At 34.4% G+C, this 16491-nt stretch overlaps 2 protein-coding genes and 1 long non-coding RNA gene across 3 annotated transcripts; 2 read left to right on the top strand and 1 right to left on the bottom strand.

The window, feature by feature from the left end:
• Positions 1-1167: 1167 nt before the first annotated feature.
• Positions 1168-3571, top strand: LOC109798732 (BTB/POZ domain-containing protein). The gene is made up of 2 exons (XM_020359109.3): positions 1168-1907; positions 2264-3571. Exons 1-2 carry the CDS (start codon positions 1392-1394, stop codon positions 3215-3217), a joined length of 1470 nt encoding a protein of 489 aa, XP_020214698.1. The 5' UTR covers positions 1168-1391; the 3' UTR covers positions 3218-3571.
• Positions 3572-4751: 1180 nt separating this feature from the next.
• LOC145950626 (uncharacterized) lies at positions 4752-8264 on the top strand. The gene is made up of 2 exons (XR_014428425.1): positions 4752-5248; positions 5518-8264. It is a non-coding gene; the product is annotated as an uncharacterized LOC145950626 (long non-coding RNA).
• On the bottom strand, positions 5633-11952 carry LOC109798868 (kinesin-like protein KIN-5D). Its single transcript, XM_020359282.3, has 22 exons — positions 11503-11952; positions 11277-11406; positions 10801-10956; positions 10231-10707; positions 9850-9947; positions 9584-9740; positions 9396-9465; positions 9159-9235; positions 9019-9072; positions 8861-8941; positions 8641-8752; positions 8385-8471; positions 8120-8295; positions 7877-8038; positions 7690-7797; positions 7461-7619; positions 7280-7363; positions 6981-7186; positions 6790-6891; positions 6604-6713; positions 6364-6515; positions 5633-6103 (listed from the first exon to the last, which is right to left on the bottom strand). Exons 1-22 carry the CDS (start codon positions 11670-11672, stop codon positions 5882-5884), a joined length of 3150 nt encoding a protein of 1049 aa, XP_020214871.1. The 5' UTR covers positions 11673-11952; the 3' UTR covers positions 5633-5881.
• Between the last annotated feature and the right edge of the window lie 4539 nt (positions 11953-16491).

The following is a 16491-nucleotide window of genomic DNA, read 5'->3' as shown; positions in this document are numbered from 1 at the left end:
AACAACAAAGTGTGCCTTTAGTGTTTACCTTTATGTTATATACATGTGCTTACATCCAAAACCTTGTTAAAAATAAATAAAACACGCATAAATAACTTTGTTAATTATAAAGGAATGGGAATTCAACTTGACACAATGAGATTTCAAATATATTAAATGTCTGGTTGGTTACACATTAAATATTCATATATTCAAAAAAAAGAAAAAGAAAAAAAAACACACACACACACCGAATAACACATAGACACATAAGCTATTGAGAATAGCTTTAAGAGAGATGTGGATCCATTCCCCTTCTATGCAAATCTAAACATGTTATAAGGCATCAATTTTAATTGCTTTTTTTTTTAATTATTCAAACAATTTCTTACATCAACTAATGCCTTTTCTAATAAAAATATTATAAAATACTGTTAGATTTCTAATAGAATAAAAAATATTGACTTATTATATTTTTTTTTTACTAAATTAGTAATTAGGCTTGTCTCATATAAAAAAAATAGAGTAAGATAATCAAATTTACTTAAAAGTCAATTGTCCATGATGTTAGGATTATGTCATGGTATTTGTTTGAGAAAATATTTATATCAAGAAAAAAAAATTATAACCTGTTATTTTTATATAATTATTTCACGCATATGATTCATTTTGAATATAAGTTCTCATAATTTTGTTTTTGATTATCATTCAAAAAATCTATCAACAATTGAAATATGTATATTTTTTTATAAATTATTATTTTTTATTTTATTTTATCAATACGAGACTTTATTTATATTTTAACACATTAAATAATTCATTATATAAAAAAATATAAACACTCAACTATGATACTCTAATCTCAAAATAGTGAATTTTTTTTAAAAGACTACATGTATCATCTAAAAATAATAATAATATTTATTTAATAAATATGACTATTATTAAATACAAATTAAATTGGATAAGTCTGCTAAGGAGGAAAAACTCTTGTTTCATATATTTATATAATAATAATAATAATAAAAAGTATTTTTATAATAAATATTTTTTTAAAAATTCAAATAAGTAAAAAAAAGTTAATTTCCACTCATTTTCTGATTTTGTGTTTGACTAAACATTATTTTCACCTATGTGTTACCTAATTTTCGTCTCATCACTTAACTTCTTTCCTTATCATCCTCTCTACGAAGGAGAGAGTTAATGTCTAAACCAAAAAAGCATCCACCAATATTATTGTGAATAGAAGAAAAGATAGGGAAATTAGGAAGGGTTAAATGAGAGGAGGTTGGTGAAGTAGAAAGGGAGTAGGGACATGGCACTTATAATGTAATGTGAAGGAGTCGTGAGTTGTTTTTGTTAATTAAGAATTGTTGGAGACCACTCACACACACTCTCACGAACCTTCAATAATGGGAGGAGAGAGCGCTCAGAAATCCACCCGAGAGGTGTCAGCGATGATAAAACAAGGTTTCATACCCGACACGACCCTCTCTTTCTCACCTTCTAGAACCTTCTCTCCGCCACCTTCCACCACTCGCCCGACTCACACTCACACGCAAACCCTCTTCGACATGATGTCCGAGGACAACAAATTCTCCGACCACAAGCGCCGCCAAATGCACGATCGCCTCGCCGGGCTGCTCGCCGAGCCCGCCCTGCGCGGCGGCGACGTCAGGGTCGCGGTGGTCGGAAGGGACGGCCTGAGGGTCTCCATGGAGGCGCGCAAGACCGTCCTCGCCGACAAGAGCCGCTTCTTCGCCGAGAAGTTTCGCTGCGACGGCGCCTTCTCCCACTCCGTCGAGATCAGCGACTGCGACGACGTCCAAGTCTACGTTGAGGCTGTCGTTTTGATGCACTGCCATGATCTCAAGCTGCGCTTGCGCCAAATGTGCCAAGGGGTTCCTAAAATTTTGAGCTTGCTCAAGGTACCTGTGTTCAATACTCTCATGATTATTATTGCTACATGGTTGATTTCAAGATATATTGTTGTGGAGGGAGTGATTAACTAACGCTGTTATTAGGTAGTGTTTGGTGATTGGTTATTTATTCCACATTCCATATCATAATTAAACCCCACGTTAGTGCTTAGTTGGTTCTTTTGATGATGTTATTCACTCACTGGGTCCTGTAATGTTGGTAATTCATATCATATCACCATGTTATGGAGGGGAATTTTTACTATTGGATCTTATCTATATGACAACATTGGTGCTTTCTTGATGTTCATTCTTTGGTTTTTGACTGAGATTTGTTTGTTATGTTCATATTTTTTGTTTTGTAGGTGTCAGCGGCTATCATGTTTGACTTGGGGGTTTTATCGTGCCTTGAATATTTGGAAACTATTCCATGGACTGAGGATGAACAGGAGGAAGTCATGTCTCAGCTAGAACATTTGCAGCTTCATGACCCTGCATCCGAAGTTCTTCTTAGAGTATCATCTGATCCATCTACTGCTGATAGTGCTGATGACATCTTCTTGAACCTGCTAAGTGGTGTTCTACAAGCGAAAGACGACAAGGCTCGCAGGGAAATGAAGGCTCTGCTGTCTAGGTTGTTTAAAGAGAATGCATCTAATGATAGCAGCATACTTGATGTGTCTAAAGACACACTCTATCATCTTTGCCACAAGTGCATCAGTTCTCTTCTCCTATGCCTGTCCGAAGCGACCCTGGACGGCGATGAGAGGCCAGATCGGGCGGTTATAATGGCCGACATAACTCGCGAAGCTGACAACATTCAGTGGATTGTTGACATTTTGATTGGCAAAAAGATGGGTGATGAATTTGTGAAAATATGGGCAGACCAGAAAGAGCTTGCTGCACTTCATTCCAAGGTTCCAACGGTTTACCGGCACGAGATCAGTAGAATCACAGCGCAACTATGCATTGGGATTGGAAGGGGACACATACTGGTACCAAAAGAAATTCGATTTTCCTTGTTGTCGACATGGCTAGAAGCTCTATATGATGATTTTGGATGGATGAGGAGAGCTTCAAGAGCTGTTGATAAAAAATTGGTTGAGGATGGACTAAGCCAAACTATTTTGACACTTCCTTTACTCCAACAGCAAACTGTGTTGCTCAATTGGTTTGATAGATTTCTTAATAAAGGAGATGACTGTCCGAATATTCAGAAGGCTTTTGAGATTTGGTGGAGAAGGGCCTTCATCAGACAATATTCAGCTGAGCCTGATAATTCCCAGTTGCAAATAGCTCTCTCTGATTACCGAAGCTGAAAAGTATGCAATGAACCTTAAAAGAAAAGAGATTAATTCACAATTGTAAATAAGAAGTGCCATTTTGCATTTTTTTTTTCCCACTTTTGCTTTTGCTTGTTATAAGCAATTTGTATTTTCATTTTTGCCCATTTCCTTATTTATACCCGAAAATAGGTGAAAGCCGTGTAACCTGGACTCAGGGAAAGCTTTTATTGAAGATAAACATTGAAGGGTAGGAGAATTGGGGGGAAATTTGTGAAATATGTAGAAGCATCTGTTGTTCTTGCTAAAGGGATGGATTGAAATGGTGTAAACTTTGCCCTTGTATCGGAGGAATAAATAAAATGAATTTTGAGAATTCAACACAACAAATTTCAATGTGAAAGACTAGAGTGATATCACCACTGTCACGGATTCAAACGTAAAAACTGTCATTTTGGAATTTCAAAAGAATTATGGAAAATATACACAATCTGATAAATTGCTATATTAAAAGTTACGAATTTTCATACGAATTAAAAAAAAAAACACTTCATCGCGCCATCTTACTTTGAAGTATTTATCCTCATTTACCAGCAAAAGGACATGCTTTATCATGTTTATACATCCACTTATTTATTATTTTTATAAGGAAATTATGATCACGCACCCCATTTTGGAGGTGAATTGGGATGGAAGAAGAGATAAAAAAAAAATAGAAAGAGAAAATAATAAATGTAATATATAATACAATAACAAAAAATTGTAGATGTGTACCCAGACATGCATTATCATATTTATATATCCACATCTTTATTTTTTTATAAGGAAAATTATAAGCACCCACCCTATTTTGGGATGGATTGGGATGAAAGGAGAAGAGATTAAAAAAAATAAAAAAGAGATAGAAAATAATAAATGTAATATATTCCCATCATTAGTCTCCTTTAATGATAGGCCCCTGACTAGGAGAGAGATTCGAATCTGATGCGTCTGAGTCTGAACAGTTGTTCATCATTGATTCGTCATAGTAAAGGTCTTCATCGTTTTCTTCTAGGTCATTAGCTGTCTGGAACTGTTCGTCAGGAACGTAGAACTCAGTTCTGCTCATGAAAGCTTTGATTCCTTGATGACTTGACTGAGAAGGAATTAGGCGGCTGTGTGATGAACTGGCGATCAAATTTGGAAAAGATGTTGGATTCTTTTAGCAAAACAGGCAAAGAAGAAGTATTTGGGAGAGGAAACTTATCATCCCTCAAGAAATGATTGAGGGGCTTGATATTCTGATAAATCCAGATAAGGATGATTATTTATTTTGGACTTTATTAGAATGGTTCTCACCCTTGACTTGGTGGAGAAGTGAGTTAAAAAAGGTTATCAATTTTTAAAAAAACCAAAAAAGAAAGACTAGAGAACAATGTGAGTCCGTCGTAGTGACCAGGCCCAGGCGACTGTTTACCAAAAACATAGGTCTCCGCAAAGTCGTAAGACCATGTATAGGAGCTGACGCCTGTCCAGTACCGGAAGGTCAAGGAAGTTAGTGACTTGATGACAGGGGAGAAGTAAAATAAAAACGAAATAAAAGTGAGTTGTATATTTATAATTACACTTTTGAAAACGAGGAGATTGAGAAGAGGAAAAAAAAAAAGAATTACAATATAGTATTACACTGTTACTTCATAAAAAGAAATTGAAAGTGGAAAGAATACAACTATAGTACATTAGTAGTAAAATGGGTAAATGCACTTCGAGTAATATGGGTCCGGAAAATGTGTACTAACAGGTGGTACCACCTTAGATATTGTTATACAAAACAAATTTAATATCAACTAATGAAAGGTAGATATTGTAATGCATGTATGGCTAAAAGGTGGTACCACCTCTATGGCTCCGTCCATATTTTTTTGTTAATTAAATACGAATACCAATGGAAGTAATTAATTTGTAATGCAGCACTATTTCAAAAAAAAAAAGTGAAATCATTTAAAGGATAAAATATAGGCAAAAGTATTTACATTGTTAGTCCAGAACGAATTCCTTAGAGTAATGAGTAGTGACGCTTGCACAAAGGTATTTACAATTCTACACAGTTCACGGTTATGAATTCCTTTATCTGAACAATAATAATAATAATTAGAAGCCGATTTCATCAACTCAAAATCTCATTATACTCATTCACTTATAGTTATATTTTTTACTTTCTTCCCCCTCTCATCTAATGCCTCATTTTTTTAATTTTCTCTTTAGCGAGGCTCCTATGAACTGTATTTCTGGCAAAGAATAATTTATCTATTCCTTTATCTGAGTAGTGAGTTGCCAATTTCATCGTATATATGCAGGTAAAGACGAAATGTACAACTCTAGACGCCCTGCAAGGAAACCCTCCAGCTCCGTCTTACTCTTCCTCTCACTCTCGATTGCCACGATAATGAATATGTTAAGGAAGGCTTGAGATTCAATTCAACATAAAGATGTCAAAATCATATTATGATCCAATTTCAGTTGAAATCAACAATAGATATACCATTGTGGAAGCAAAACCAAATTAAAAAAGGGTAATCTTTCACACATTTCTGCCTCCACAAATATTATCGTTTTTTTTTTCCTTTCTCTTTTGTTCTTTCCAAAATAAACAATAAATGAATATGTAATTTGTATGGAATTACATTTGAACAATATGCTATTTACAGAGTTTTGACTGCCCTAGTTAATTGCTATAAGAGGAAGTCTGGAATCTCTTACGGATTGAGCAGCTTCATATGCCCCAATGTATCTAACATCACCATTTGCATGTTTTGGAGATTTAGCATCCCAGAATGATTTCAATAGTTCTTCAAATGATGGGGTTCTTAGTTCTTCTATGGATGAAACACTCGGTAAATTGAAGGTTCTCTTTCTGGGTGTTGAACAAGATGGCTCATCTACCTGTATTTCACGTAGCAGTTTAAACACACAAAATTAGAATCCAGCAGCAAGAGTTAAACACCCATTTCCTTGAGAGAGAGAGAGAGAGAGAGAGAGAGAGAGAGAAGGTATTTAACTATTTATGTCTCTTCAAGCATGCTAGCAAAACATGTTAAAAATCCGTGTTTTACTTTGGCTGGATGTGGATTGTTTGTTTGTTACCCGAATCTATACATACTACATATGTGCATAATAAGGAACTGGTACTTGGGGTCCCTTACCGCGTATTCACTGAGAAGACATTTCCCCGCATTTTCGGTTATCTCTACAATTCTGTGGAAGTGACCGCCCTTCAATTCTCTCAAGTCACCACAGCATGGGTTAATCATAGAGTTTAGATTCCCACAAGCGTCATGATCAAGTTGCAATGAATCTACAAGCATAAATATTTTTTCAATTGACATCTGTGGCATGATTTATCATGGCATTTATGATGCATAATTATGAGACCGAATACTGACATTCAATGGATGAGTTAATATCCTTGTTTGCTATTTCAGCATCTTCAAGTGTAGTTGATGCAGCACTTGAGAATCGGGCTCGAAGGAGATGATTAGCTTCCATTCCTCCCCTGATCAAAAGCAATTGGGAAAAAATGAAGAAAATATATCGACTGTTTTGATCTCAACAGGGAAAGAAAAACCTACCGAATAATAGTATCCACAGAAGCAGCATTTCTCTTGTCTAGGCTAAGCATGGACTCTTGAGCATTTATCCATTGTTGTGCACCTACTTCTGCCTTCTTGCGGCTGTGCAATTGTTTGTTTAGGGTAGGGCTCAGTGAACAAAAGAGACTATAATAGAGACAAAGTACACGCAGTACATCCTTAATCCATACCAGTACTGAAGAACCTCCACAAGGTCATTCTTTCCAGATTCTACTGCACAAGTATCCTCATGATAGTTGGACTCCGTTTTATCCATGTGAAGTTTCCATTCTGCTTTAACAGAAGAAGTGGACTCTTGCATGGTTAATGTTTCTTGCCTCAGCCTATTGATTTTAGTGTTTGCAGTCTCCCGAAGATCATTAACTGCCATTTGGACCTAACAAGCAAATAAAGAATGGTAAGAATTTACACTAAGGTAGTAACGAAAGGAACTGTAGGTAAGCTTAGCGTGTCTAAAAGAAACAGCTACCAGTTGTTTCTTTCTAGCACTAGAGCTAGCAAGCATTTCTGCCACTTTCTCCAATAGTTGTTTTTCTTCATGTGCAGTACACTCCTACACCCAATAAAGAATGAGATGTATCAAGTTAAAAATAAAAATAAATCCAATCATGATTTGTTCAAATTCAGCAAAAAGGCGTTTCTTCAGTCACCTCAAACTTCTTTTGAAGTTCGTACAATTTCTGATCATTGGTAAACTGTGATTCTTCCACAATTTGGATCAAATTGGACGCATGCATGTGTAATGTCTCAAAGAAGTTCACAGTTATTTTAGACACTGAACGTGTGTTCTCCGCTGCTCTGGCATGTGCCTACATGTAATAGCATAGAATTCAGCATCTCTAACTCTGAAGCTCATCCAACAAACCAGAAATCACGCACCTTTTCCTGTTGTCGAGCATAAGCAGTTAACTTGACCTCTTGCTTTTGGAGACTACTTTGAAGATCATTTAGTAATGAATCAGCTTCTAATGCGATTCCTTTAAAAAGCTGAAGCACAAAAGTTAAATTAAACACACCAAGAAAGCTCGCGTAGGATCAATTTGTATAGTGTAAGAGACAGCCTTACATCATCCAAGGCATATGAATGCTTGGCTACTTCAGAATTCAACTCTTCAAAAGTTAACTGATTATTTCCTTTAAGCTCCTCAGCTAAACTGTTCAAAGCTTTAATGCCAGAACCATACATGTTTTTTAATTTCCGCACCCGCACTTTAAGCTCTTCAATAGCCTGAAAAAGGCATACCAAAACAAATTTTTTAAATCAGATAATATGAATAAAAAGCATGATTGCATCCTATGGAAACCCCACCTCTGCCTTTGTTGATACGAAAGAGTGCATATCTTCTTCCATTTCCTTCAGTTGCTGCTCTTGTTGCATTACAGATGCTGCAACCGTCTTGTGCAATTCTTCTAGCTGTTGAGCTAACTGAGACTGGAATTTCTGGATAAGTATTCTGTTTCCTTCGTCAATTTTATCCTTCCGCTCTAAGGTTTAAAAAAACAATTCATATGATATCAAAGTATTCTCTCTAATTGACACCTACAAGAAAAACCACTTGAAAATTGATGCTGACCAATTGTAGAAAACAGTTTTGACACATCGGATGCAGCATTCTCAAGATCAGCTCGTAGCTCAATTGCATGCTCCACAAGTGCTTTTTCTGGAAAAAAGCAAGAACAGAGAAGTCACACAACTACTTCATACTACATTGGAATGATGAGAGGAACGATTTTGAACAACCAACCCAAACGAAGAGAGTACGGTAAAGGGGAATATCCAAACAGAAAGCTAGTTGAAACAAAATAAGCGATATAATTAACTTCACTAACCAGATTTCAGAAGATTTGATATTAGAAATTCCTTTTCCTTAATTGTTGCATTTGCTTGTGTGTGCTTTTCCTCAAGATCAAATAATGACTGCTCAGTTTCTTCAAGACTTCTCTGAGATAGCATACGCCATAAGTAAATGTAACTCTTTGACCCAGATCAGACATTCAAAATAAAGAAAAATCAATTAGGCACAGCCACTTCTTCTGAACTTTTTTTTACCTTAGTTTTTTCAAGTTTATCACTTAACTCTGCAGTCAAAAGTTGCTGACAATTGTAGAGTTCTTGAAGTTCCACCAATTGCTGCTCACAAGTTATGGGATGTTTTTCAATATTCAAGTGATTATAACAATATTGGAATAATCTACGATGGAACGTACCTTGTCCTTAGAATCTGCTTCAAGTTCCATGCGCTCTATCTTTTCAACCATGGCCTATAGAACATACAGATTTAACAACAGTAATGTCTCAAAAAGCATAACTGTATTCCCAATTCATATTAAAATACAGTTAGAGAAACCTTCTTCTCCGCTTCTTCATGAAGATAACGATCACGTGGTATATAAATTCCATTCTTCTCTCTTGCAGCATACACCTCTGCAAACCACACACATAAAAATGAAACATTTTTCAGCACTGAACTGTGAAAGGAAAATAGTTTATTAACATGGTTCTATTTTCTGTTTAGAGAAAACTGAAAGAGGGAGAATGCAAAGTGACTAACAGAAACTATTTTAATATGTAAACAGTGAACAACCTTGCTTCAGTCTGTCAATTTCAGAATACAGATCCTTAATGAGTGCAGATTTCACCATCTTCTGATTGATCTAACAAAGCATTGAAATCCAAACTATTAGATATGTTGCATTGCGGATCTGTGATAAGAAGGGAAAAAAAAAAAGCATGGTAAGGTTGACAAAATAAAGTAGGAACTGTGAAAGTCACCTCTGGTTTGTTCTTGATATTTTTGGCACGGTGTGCATAATCCAAGGTATTAAGAGTTTCTTCCAGACAGTGAATAGAAGGTGATATTGTAGCAATGATGCATGTCTTGGTTTTACCGCCTAAGGAATCCCTTAACAGTCTTGTTAATTTGCTATCCCTGATATAACGGGACATCTTAATAATACAAAAGCATTTTTCTCTAGGTTTGAAAATAGAATCAAAAGATGCCAACGAGAAATAACCAGATGAACAGTGGTCATTCATACCTATAAGGAACATGACCTGAATGCTCGACTAGAGCATTAATCACTCGACCTAGAGTAAGCAAGCTTTTATTTATCTCCCCAGCTTCCCTTGCTCTACCCTGCGAGCATTTTCTTACAAATGAAGCACAAAAAATGCTATAACATTTTACTCTTTTCAGACAAATGCTGAAGAATGAATAAGAATGAGATAACGATAATGCTAGAACTGAAGATGACTAGATATAGACAAGGGGTAATTTGAATTTTATAATGTAGTCGAGGGGCATATATATATTTTTTTCAATATCAATACTCTCACTAAACACACAGGCTATCATACTGTTCCAAATTATATCATTTGAATGTACACTGCCCAAAATAAGCACCGTAATCATTTGATACCTCTCTTGCACCGGAACGTGAAATGTTTTCAGAGCCTGCGAGGTCCACAAGATTTAGCTTCCCACATTTAATCATTTCTTCACCTTCTGGAGTACACTCCTTAATGTGAATAGTGATAGAAAATATGGAATGGGAACGACTGCTTTGTTTATTAAGAAGAGTCTCGGCTGTTCGCCTTTTTGCAGACCCCTTTTCCAATATCTTATAAATTTCATTTGCAGTGCAAACAATCTCTTCTTCTAAACCTCTGACAAACACACCCCCCTTTCCATCCTCCATTAGAGCAATAGGTTTCTTAGATTTGTCATCCACAAATTTTAAAGTCTCCTCAGGGGCCAAAAGATCTGTTATCTCCTCATTGTAAAGCTCTAGAAACGTTACTTTCATGCTATACTCAGCATTCTGAGTTTCTAATATATCAAAAATCTGTTTCACAGCTCTTGGGATGACACCAGCATCACTCGGAAACTCTCCATTCTACATAACCAAAAACACACGGCAGAAAGGAGTTGATTCAGCACAAAACAACAAGAAATACTATAAAGAGCAATGCAGGCCAAAAATAACAACCTTCTTTCTTGCACCTCCTTCCATTGTGTATGTCTTCCCTGTCCCTGTTTGACCATACGCAAAAATGGTGCAGTTATAGCCTTCAAGCACTTCATTCACAATAGGAGATACTGCCAGCTCATACAGTTCTTTCTGCTTTGAATTTGGACCAAAAACCTGTATAACAATCATAAATCCCGATGAATGCATGACGGTAAGTGCAGAATTCACACACACTCATATAATAACAGAAATTGTTCTCATGATTATGTATTCATGTTTGACAGAGAATGAGACAAGTGACTAATAAATGAGTTACTCCATCGTTTCACATTCAGTTCAAAAATGTTAACATTTTCATCTGAATGCAGAATTCATAAATTCCGCCAACTAATTCACACTTCATATAATAAAAATAATAATAATATTAACAATTCCTCAAATTTTACTTTACGAAAAACGATCACCGCATAAGAAAACAAAACACGAAAAAAAACCTTGTCAAATGCGAAGGTTCTATCGATCTGTTTGTTAGCTATACTCTGCACAGCAGAAACCTCTCTTCTACCTTCGTTACACGAAATCACGATCGGCGTATGCAACCGTGCTTCATCTTCACCTAACGGCCTAAACAAAAACAAACAAACACGCGATCAGCGAATTTCGCCGAGTCGCTAACAAACCAAACTCAATGAAGTGAAACTCGGAGTCGGACTCAGTAACCTGCACCGAACAAGCACTTGCACATTGACGCCTTTGTCCTTATCAAACTTGCTGTGACCGCTCGAATTAGAATCCGCAGATCGCAGATCTCGCGCCGGCTTGTCGCCGGAGCGCGCCGTCTGCGACGGCGACAGCGGCACCAATCCTCCTCTTCTATTCTGAGCCTCCATTGCAATGAAAATCCACAACAGTTGGAATTGAATTCCGAAGTTACGGTGAAAATGGAAAACGATTAAACAATGATCGAACTCGGAATGCGGTTATGGCGTTTGATTCATGTGGAATTTTGTGGTGTCAGAATCTACATTCGAGAGAAATAAATTTATTCAATTATTTAATTATTTAATGGTTAATATAGTTTGTGCGAGTGAGAGAGGGAGAGAGAAAAAGGAAAGAGTGTAGTGTCTCTGTTATGGAAGCTGGAAGAGAAGGTAAGACAAAAGAGAGAAAGAGAAAATGGGAATAGAGAAGAAATGGAAATCGAAGAAGGCGTTACCGTTACGGCGTATGAGTTGAGACTTGAGAGTTGAGAGACGTTGGAAAATAGTGCGACGGCAATTGAAAACTGAAAAGTGATGGGCGAGGATAACGGCGTCCAATCTGGGACGTTTCTGGGATCACGTGACCGTTACAAACGAACAACTTAACAAAAAGACGCAATTAAAAAATGTGAAAGAGGATCACAGTAACACTAACCTGCTCTCTCTGTCTCTGAGTTACTGTTACTGTGTGTTGTTAGGTGAAGGGTTTATTTATCCCTCTTTACAAAGAGTGAGCCACGTGCTTGTAGGGTTTATTTATCCCTTATATTTTAGTACATGTATAATTGTATAAGATAAATGTCTTTTTATATGAAAAAAAAAAAATGAAGTGGGGGGATAATCCACTTTTCAAAGACGGTGGGGTTTACTTATTCCTTGCAATTATGTGTATTCAAAAAGTATTATTTTATGTAATTAAAGTTAAATAGGTTGATATGCATGTATTATATATAAAAAAAATTATATTGTTATTTTTTATTAAAAATTATAATATGTGATAAATTTATTAAATTTTATAATAGTTATTTTAAGAATTATATGAGCACAAAAAAAATCTTAAGAATTATATCAGTAATAATTTTTTTATTGGTTAATTATATAAAATTTTGTCACATGAAATTAAATTCATTAAAAAACTATAGTAAATAAATATTTTTAAATATAATATAAATTATAAATAAGAAAACAAACTACTCATACTAATAACTCATATATAATAATTAAAAAAAGAAATATATGCTTGTTTGCTTCTCTTTTTTTTTTTTTTCTAATGTAAAGCGTCATTTTAATGTAATTTGTATGATTAATATTAAAAATAGGCACTTGTCAGGAGCACTTTAATTAAACTTAAATTGGTTTTTCTGATGAATTCTAAAACAAACGAAGTCTAGCGAGATCAAACTTTATTGATTTCTCATGGTTATTTTGTTTAAGGCGATCTTAGTTTTTTTTTTTTTTTTACAGCATGATCGTAGTATGGTTGTACACTTAAATATAACTCGTTAGACCAACTCTAATTGGTATCAATATAATTAGTTTGTTATAAAATATAGAATGCTTTTAAAATGCGCATTCCTAACACATGTACACTTTAAATGTACATCCTCACAAAAAAAAAAATAATGGCATTGGCAGGGACAAAAGAATCTAAAAGATGATGTACAATCTGAGTTGTTGCAAATGTACGACATTCATCGGTCCATAGTCGTGTAAACTCTCTTTCAATAACCATCACTTGTAACAAACTCCCTCAGTTTATAATTGTATTTTAATATTAATATTAATACTGCGTGTGTTTCACTTTGCTCCTCGTATATTGTTCTCAATAGATGAGATGACCCCTCTTCTCTGACATTCACACATGACGAGGTTCTCATTCTTTTTCTGCCTTGAAAAATATCCTCTCCTATATCTACAGGAACAATTTTATTTTATTTTATTTTATTTTTCTCCCCAAAAGTTGCAACAAACAAGAAAGTTAGTGTTATCTCCTTAGTTACACAACACAAGGTAACTGCTACTTGATTTTTAAGTTATCTCCTTAGTTACACAACACAAGGTAACTGCTACTTGATTTTTAAGTTTTTCTTATACTATGGTCCCTACAGTGTAGTTTTATTAATAGCTTCCTTTCTTATTTTATTTATCTTGATGAGTCTGATTCTATACCTCGAATATGGCCATGTGGATGAAGATAAATTGACAATGACCACTGAAATAAATGGCGGATAATCTAAGTCATGTAAAGTTGAGAGGGAAGTAATGAATAACTGTATGTTTGGTTTTTAGATTCATCTAATTGAATTAACTCAATCTAACACATATGTTACTTTTTCATTTGTGATTCTAAGTAGACAAGAGAGAATGAAGCCATGCATTTCTTTTTTCTTTGAAAAAAATATGAACTTAATAATGTTGGGAGTTAATTGGTCGAGCTTGATTGGAAGAAAAAAAAATCAAAAAAAAATTCTGAGTTAGTATTAAGTAGAAAGCATATGGCTCTTCCAAGTTCCAACTCACAGTTTTAAGAGCCAAATCCAAAATTACCAGTTGATCACAAATTAAATAACACTTGTCAGCAACCCAACCCAAAGTTGAAGTTTACTTTTTTCCACCTTAACATTGGGTAGCATCATTCTTTAATATTTTTGGTCGTGGGTAGCATCATTCTTAACTCTTTATTTTTGTTGGTCTAGAATTCTTAACTCTGAAGATAGCAGAATAAAGAGAGACTGTTGGGCTGTGAAAGGAGAACATGGGAATTGGATTGGGAAACTTTTAAGACACAAAGTGGACCCAATTTCTTCATTTTAATATTGATATTCGGATGACACCACACCACCTCTAAATTAGACTTAAATTTTGGTACATTCTCAAGTAACTTCATTGCCCAGAAAAAAGGATTTGTTATTGAAAGAGGGATGAATTGAGGATTGAGACACTTTGCCTTCCAAGATAATTAGCTTAAGGATTGCCGTGCACTCCCAACCAGACCAAAAACAACACCTCTATTTTGCAATCTGGCCCTTCTATTTTTTACCCTAATATTTTTTCTTTTGATGGATATATCTTTATCGGCCTACAACTACCCATTTCTCTCAATTACTTTCTTTTAAATTTATTTACAATATTTATTTTGTAATTATATATATATATATATATATAACGTGTTCATGTATTCTTTAAGTTAATGTTATTTAATATATTTTATGTAAAATTAAATACATTTATACTATTAATAAAAATGACACACCTTTTGTATACATTTTGTTGACTATTTTGTCACTTTACGTCTAAAACATTTTTTCTCTCTTATGCATCTTTTATTTAGTTTTTTTTCTTCTTTTTTTTTCTCTATTTTTTCATAAATTTATTTTTTAAAATTTTTTACACTTTTTAAATAATTGCTTAAAATTGTTCACATATATTTAATTTTGATTATTTTTATCGTTATTTTTATAAAAAAATACATAGAGACACTAAATATCTTTTTTAAGCTAGTTATTATGAAGTCGTTGTTATTATATCCTTTCCATAATTTTTATCATCATGAGTTTATTTATTTAAAATATTTTTATAAAATAAGAAAATATAAGTTTTATCTCATCCTAAGATTAAAAAATATACTTAGCAAATTGTGATCTCACCCCTTTAATGAAAGAGGAGGCACTAGGCACTAGGCACTAGGCAGGATCGGATCCATAATTATGTGAAAATCTCTTTTCGTCCCTTACATTATTTAATATTTTCAATTTAGTCTTATTTTAATTTTTTGTTTCAATTTAGTCTTCAATAATTAATATTGTTGCAATTTGGGACTTTCGTCCAAATGATTTAAACGAAATTAACTGGTGGTCACGTGGATGCCAGGTGGATGTCACGTGGATGCCACGTAGGTGGATCTAAAAATACTTGAATACACCTAGAACCAGAACGGCCCGTTCTAAAACCAAAACGGCCCGTTCTGGTTACATTATTGATGTGTAAAATTTGCACCTGGAACGGGCCGTTCCAGATCCAAAATTAACACATCAACAGTGTAACCAGAATGGACCGTTCTGGTTTCAGAACGGGCCGTTCTGGTCTAGAATTTCGTAAAAAAAACCAAAGTACAAAGCATTTTTTTTGGGAAAATACAAAGCATTTCAAACACTAGATTTAATAATATTGTTAATGAGGATTAATAACTTCAATCGCTAAACATTTGGGCTATACAGTATATCATTAAGGATGATGCAGTGTATCAATAAGGACAATGATAACAAGTTTTATTTCATTGTTAGTCAAACTGGAGTGAACTACTTACTACCAAATTGACACTATACAGTCAAAGATAAAACGAAACAGTGTTTTTCCTTAAAGTCATTGACGATATGTACCCCAACAATAGCACCCTGTTCTTGAGGAGGTACCCCTAAACCCTGAATTTTATTTTCAATTTTTTAAATACATTGCGACATTTTAGTCAAGGTTTGAACTGGATAAATTAAAATCAAAGAAATATTTTAGAAGGTCTTATTTTATTTGATTTTTTTTTTAGTTTTATTCATAAATGAATATTTTTATTATATTTTTTATTTATTATATATTTATTAATATAGATATAATAAAATATATATATATATATATAATAAAAAGCATGGCGTTCTAAAAGCAGAACGGGCCGTTCTGGTTTGAGGTTTTTTCAAGAATTTTGGCGTCCACGTGCGCATCCACGTAGATGTCACGTGGCCAATAGTTAACTCCGTCTAGATCATTTGGACGGAAGTCCCAAATTGCACTAATTTAAGTTATTAGGGACCAAATTGAGACCAAAAATTAAAGTGGGACTAAATTAAAAATATTAAATAATGTAAGGGACGAAAAGAGGTTTTTAACCTTAAATGTATATTGTATTATGGAACTTATGAATGTCATTTTTTAAAATCATAAAATTTATAACAATAGT

This window comes from Cajanus cajan, chromosome 8 (assembly GCF_000230855.2).
Source record: "Cajanus cajan strain Asha chromosome 8, NIPB_CcT2T_4, whole genome shotgun sequence".
Taxonomy (NCBI): Eukaryota; Viridiplantae; Streptophyta; class Magnoliopsida; order Fabales; family Fabaceae; genus Cajanus; species Cajanus cajan.
The sequence above is the reverse complement of the archived record's forward strand: the minus strand, read 5'-3'. Positions and strand labels throughout refer to the sequence as shown.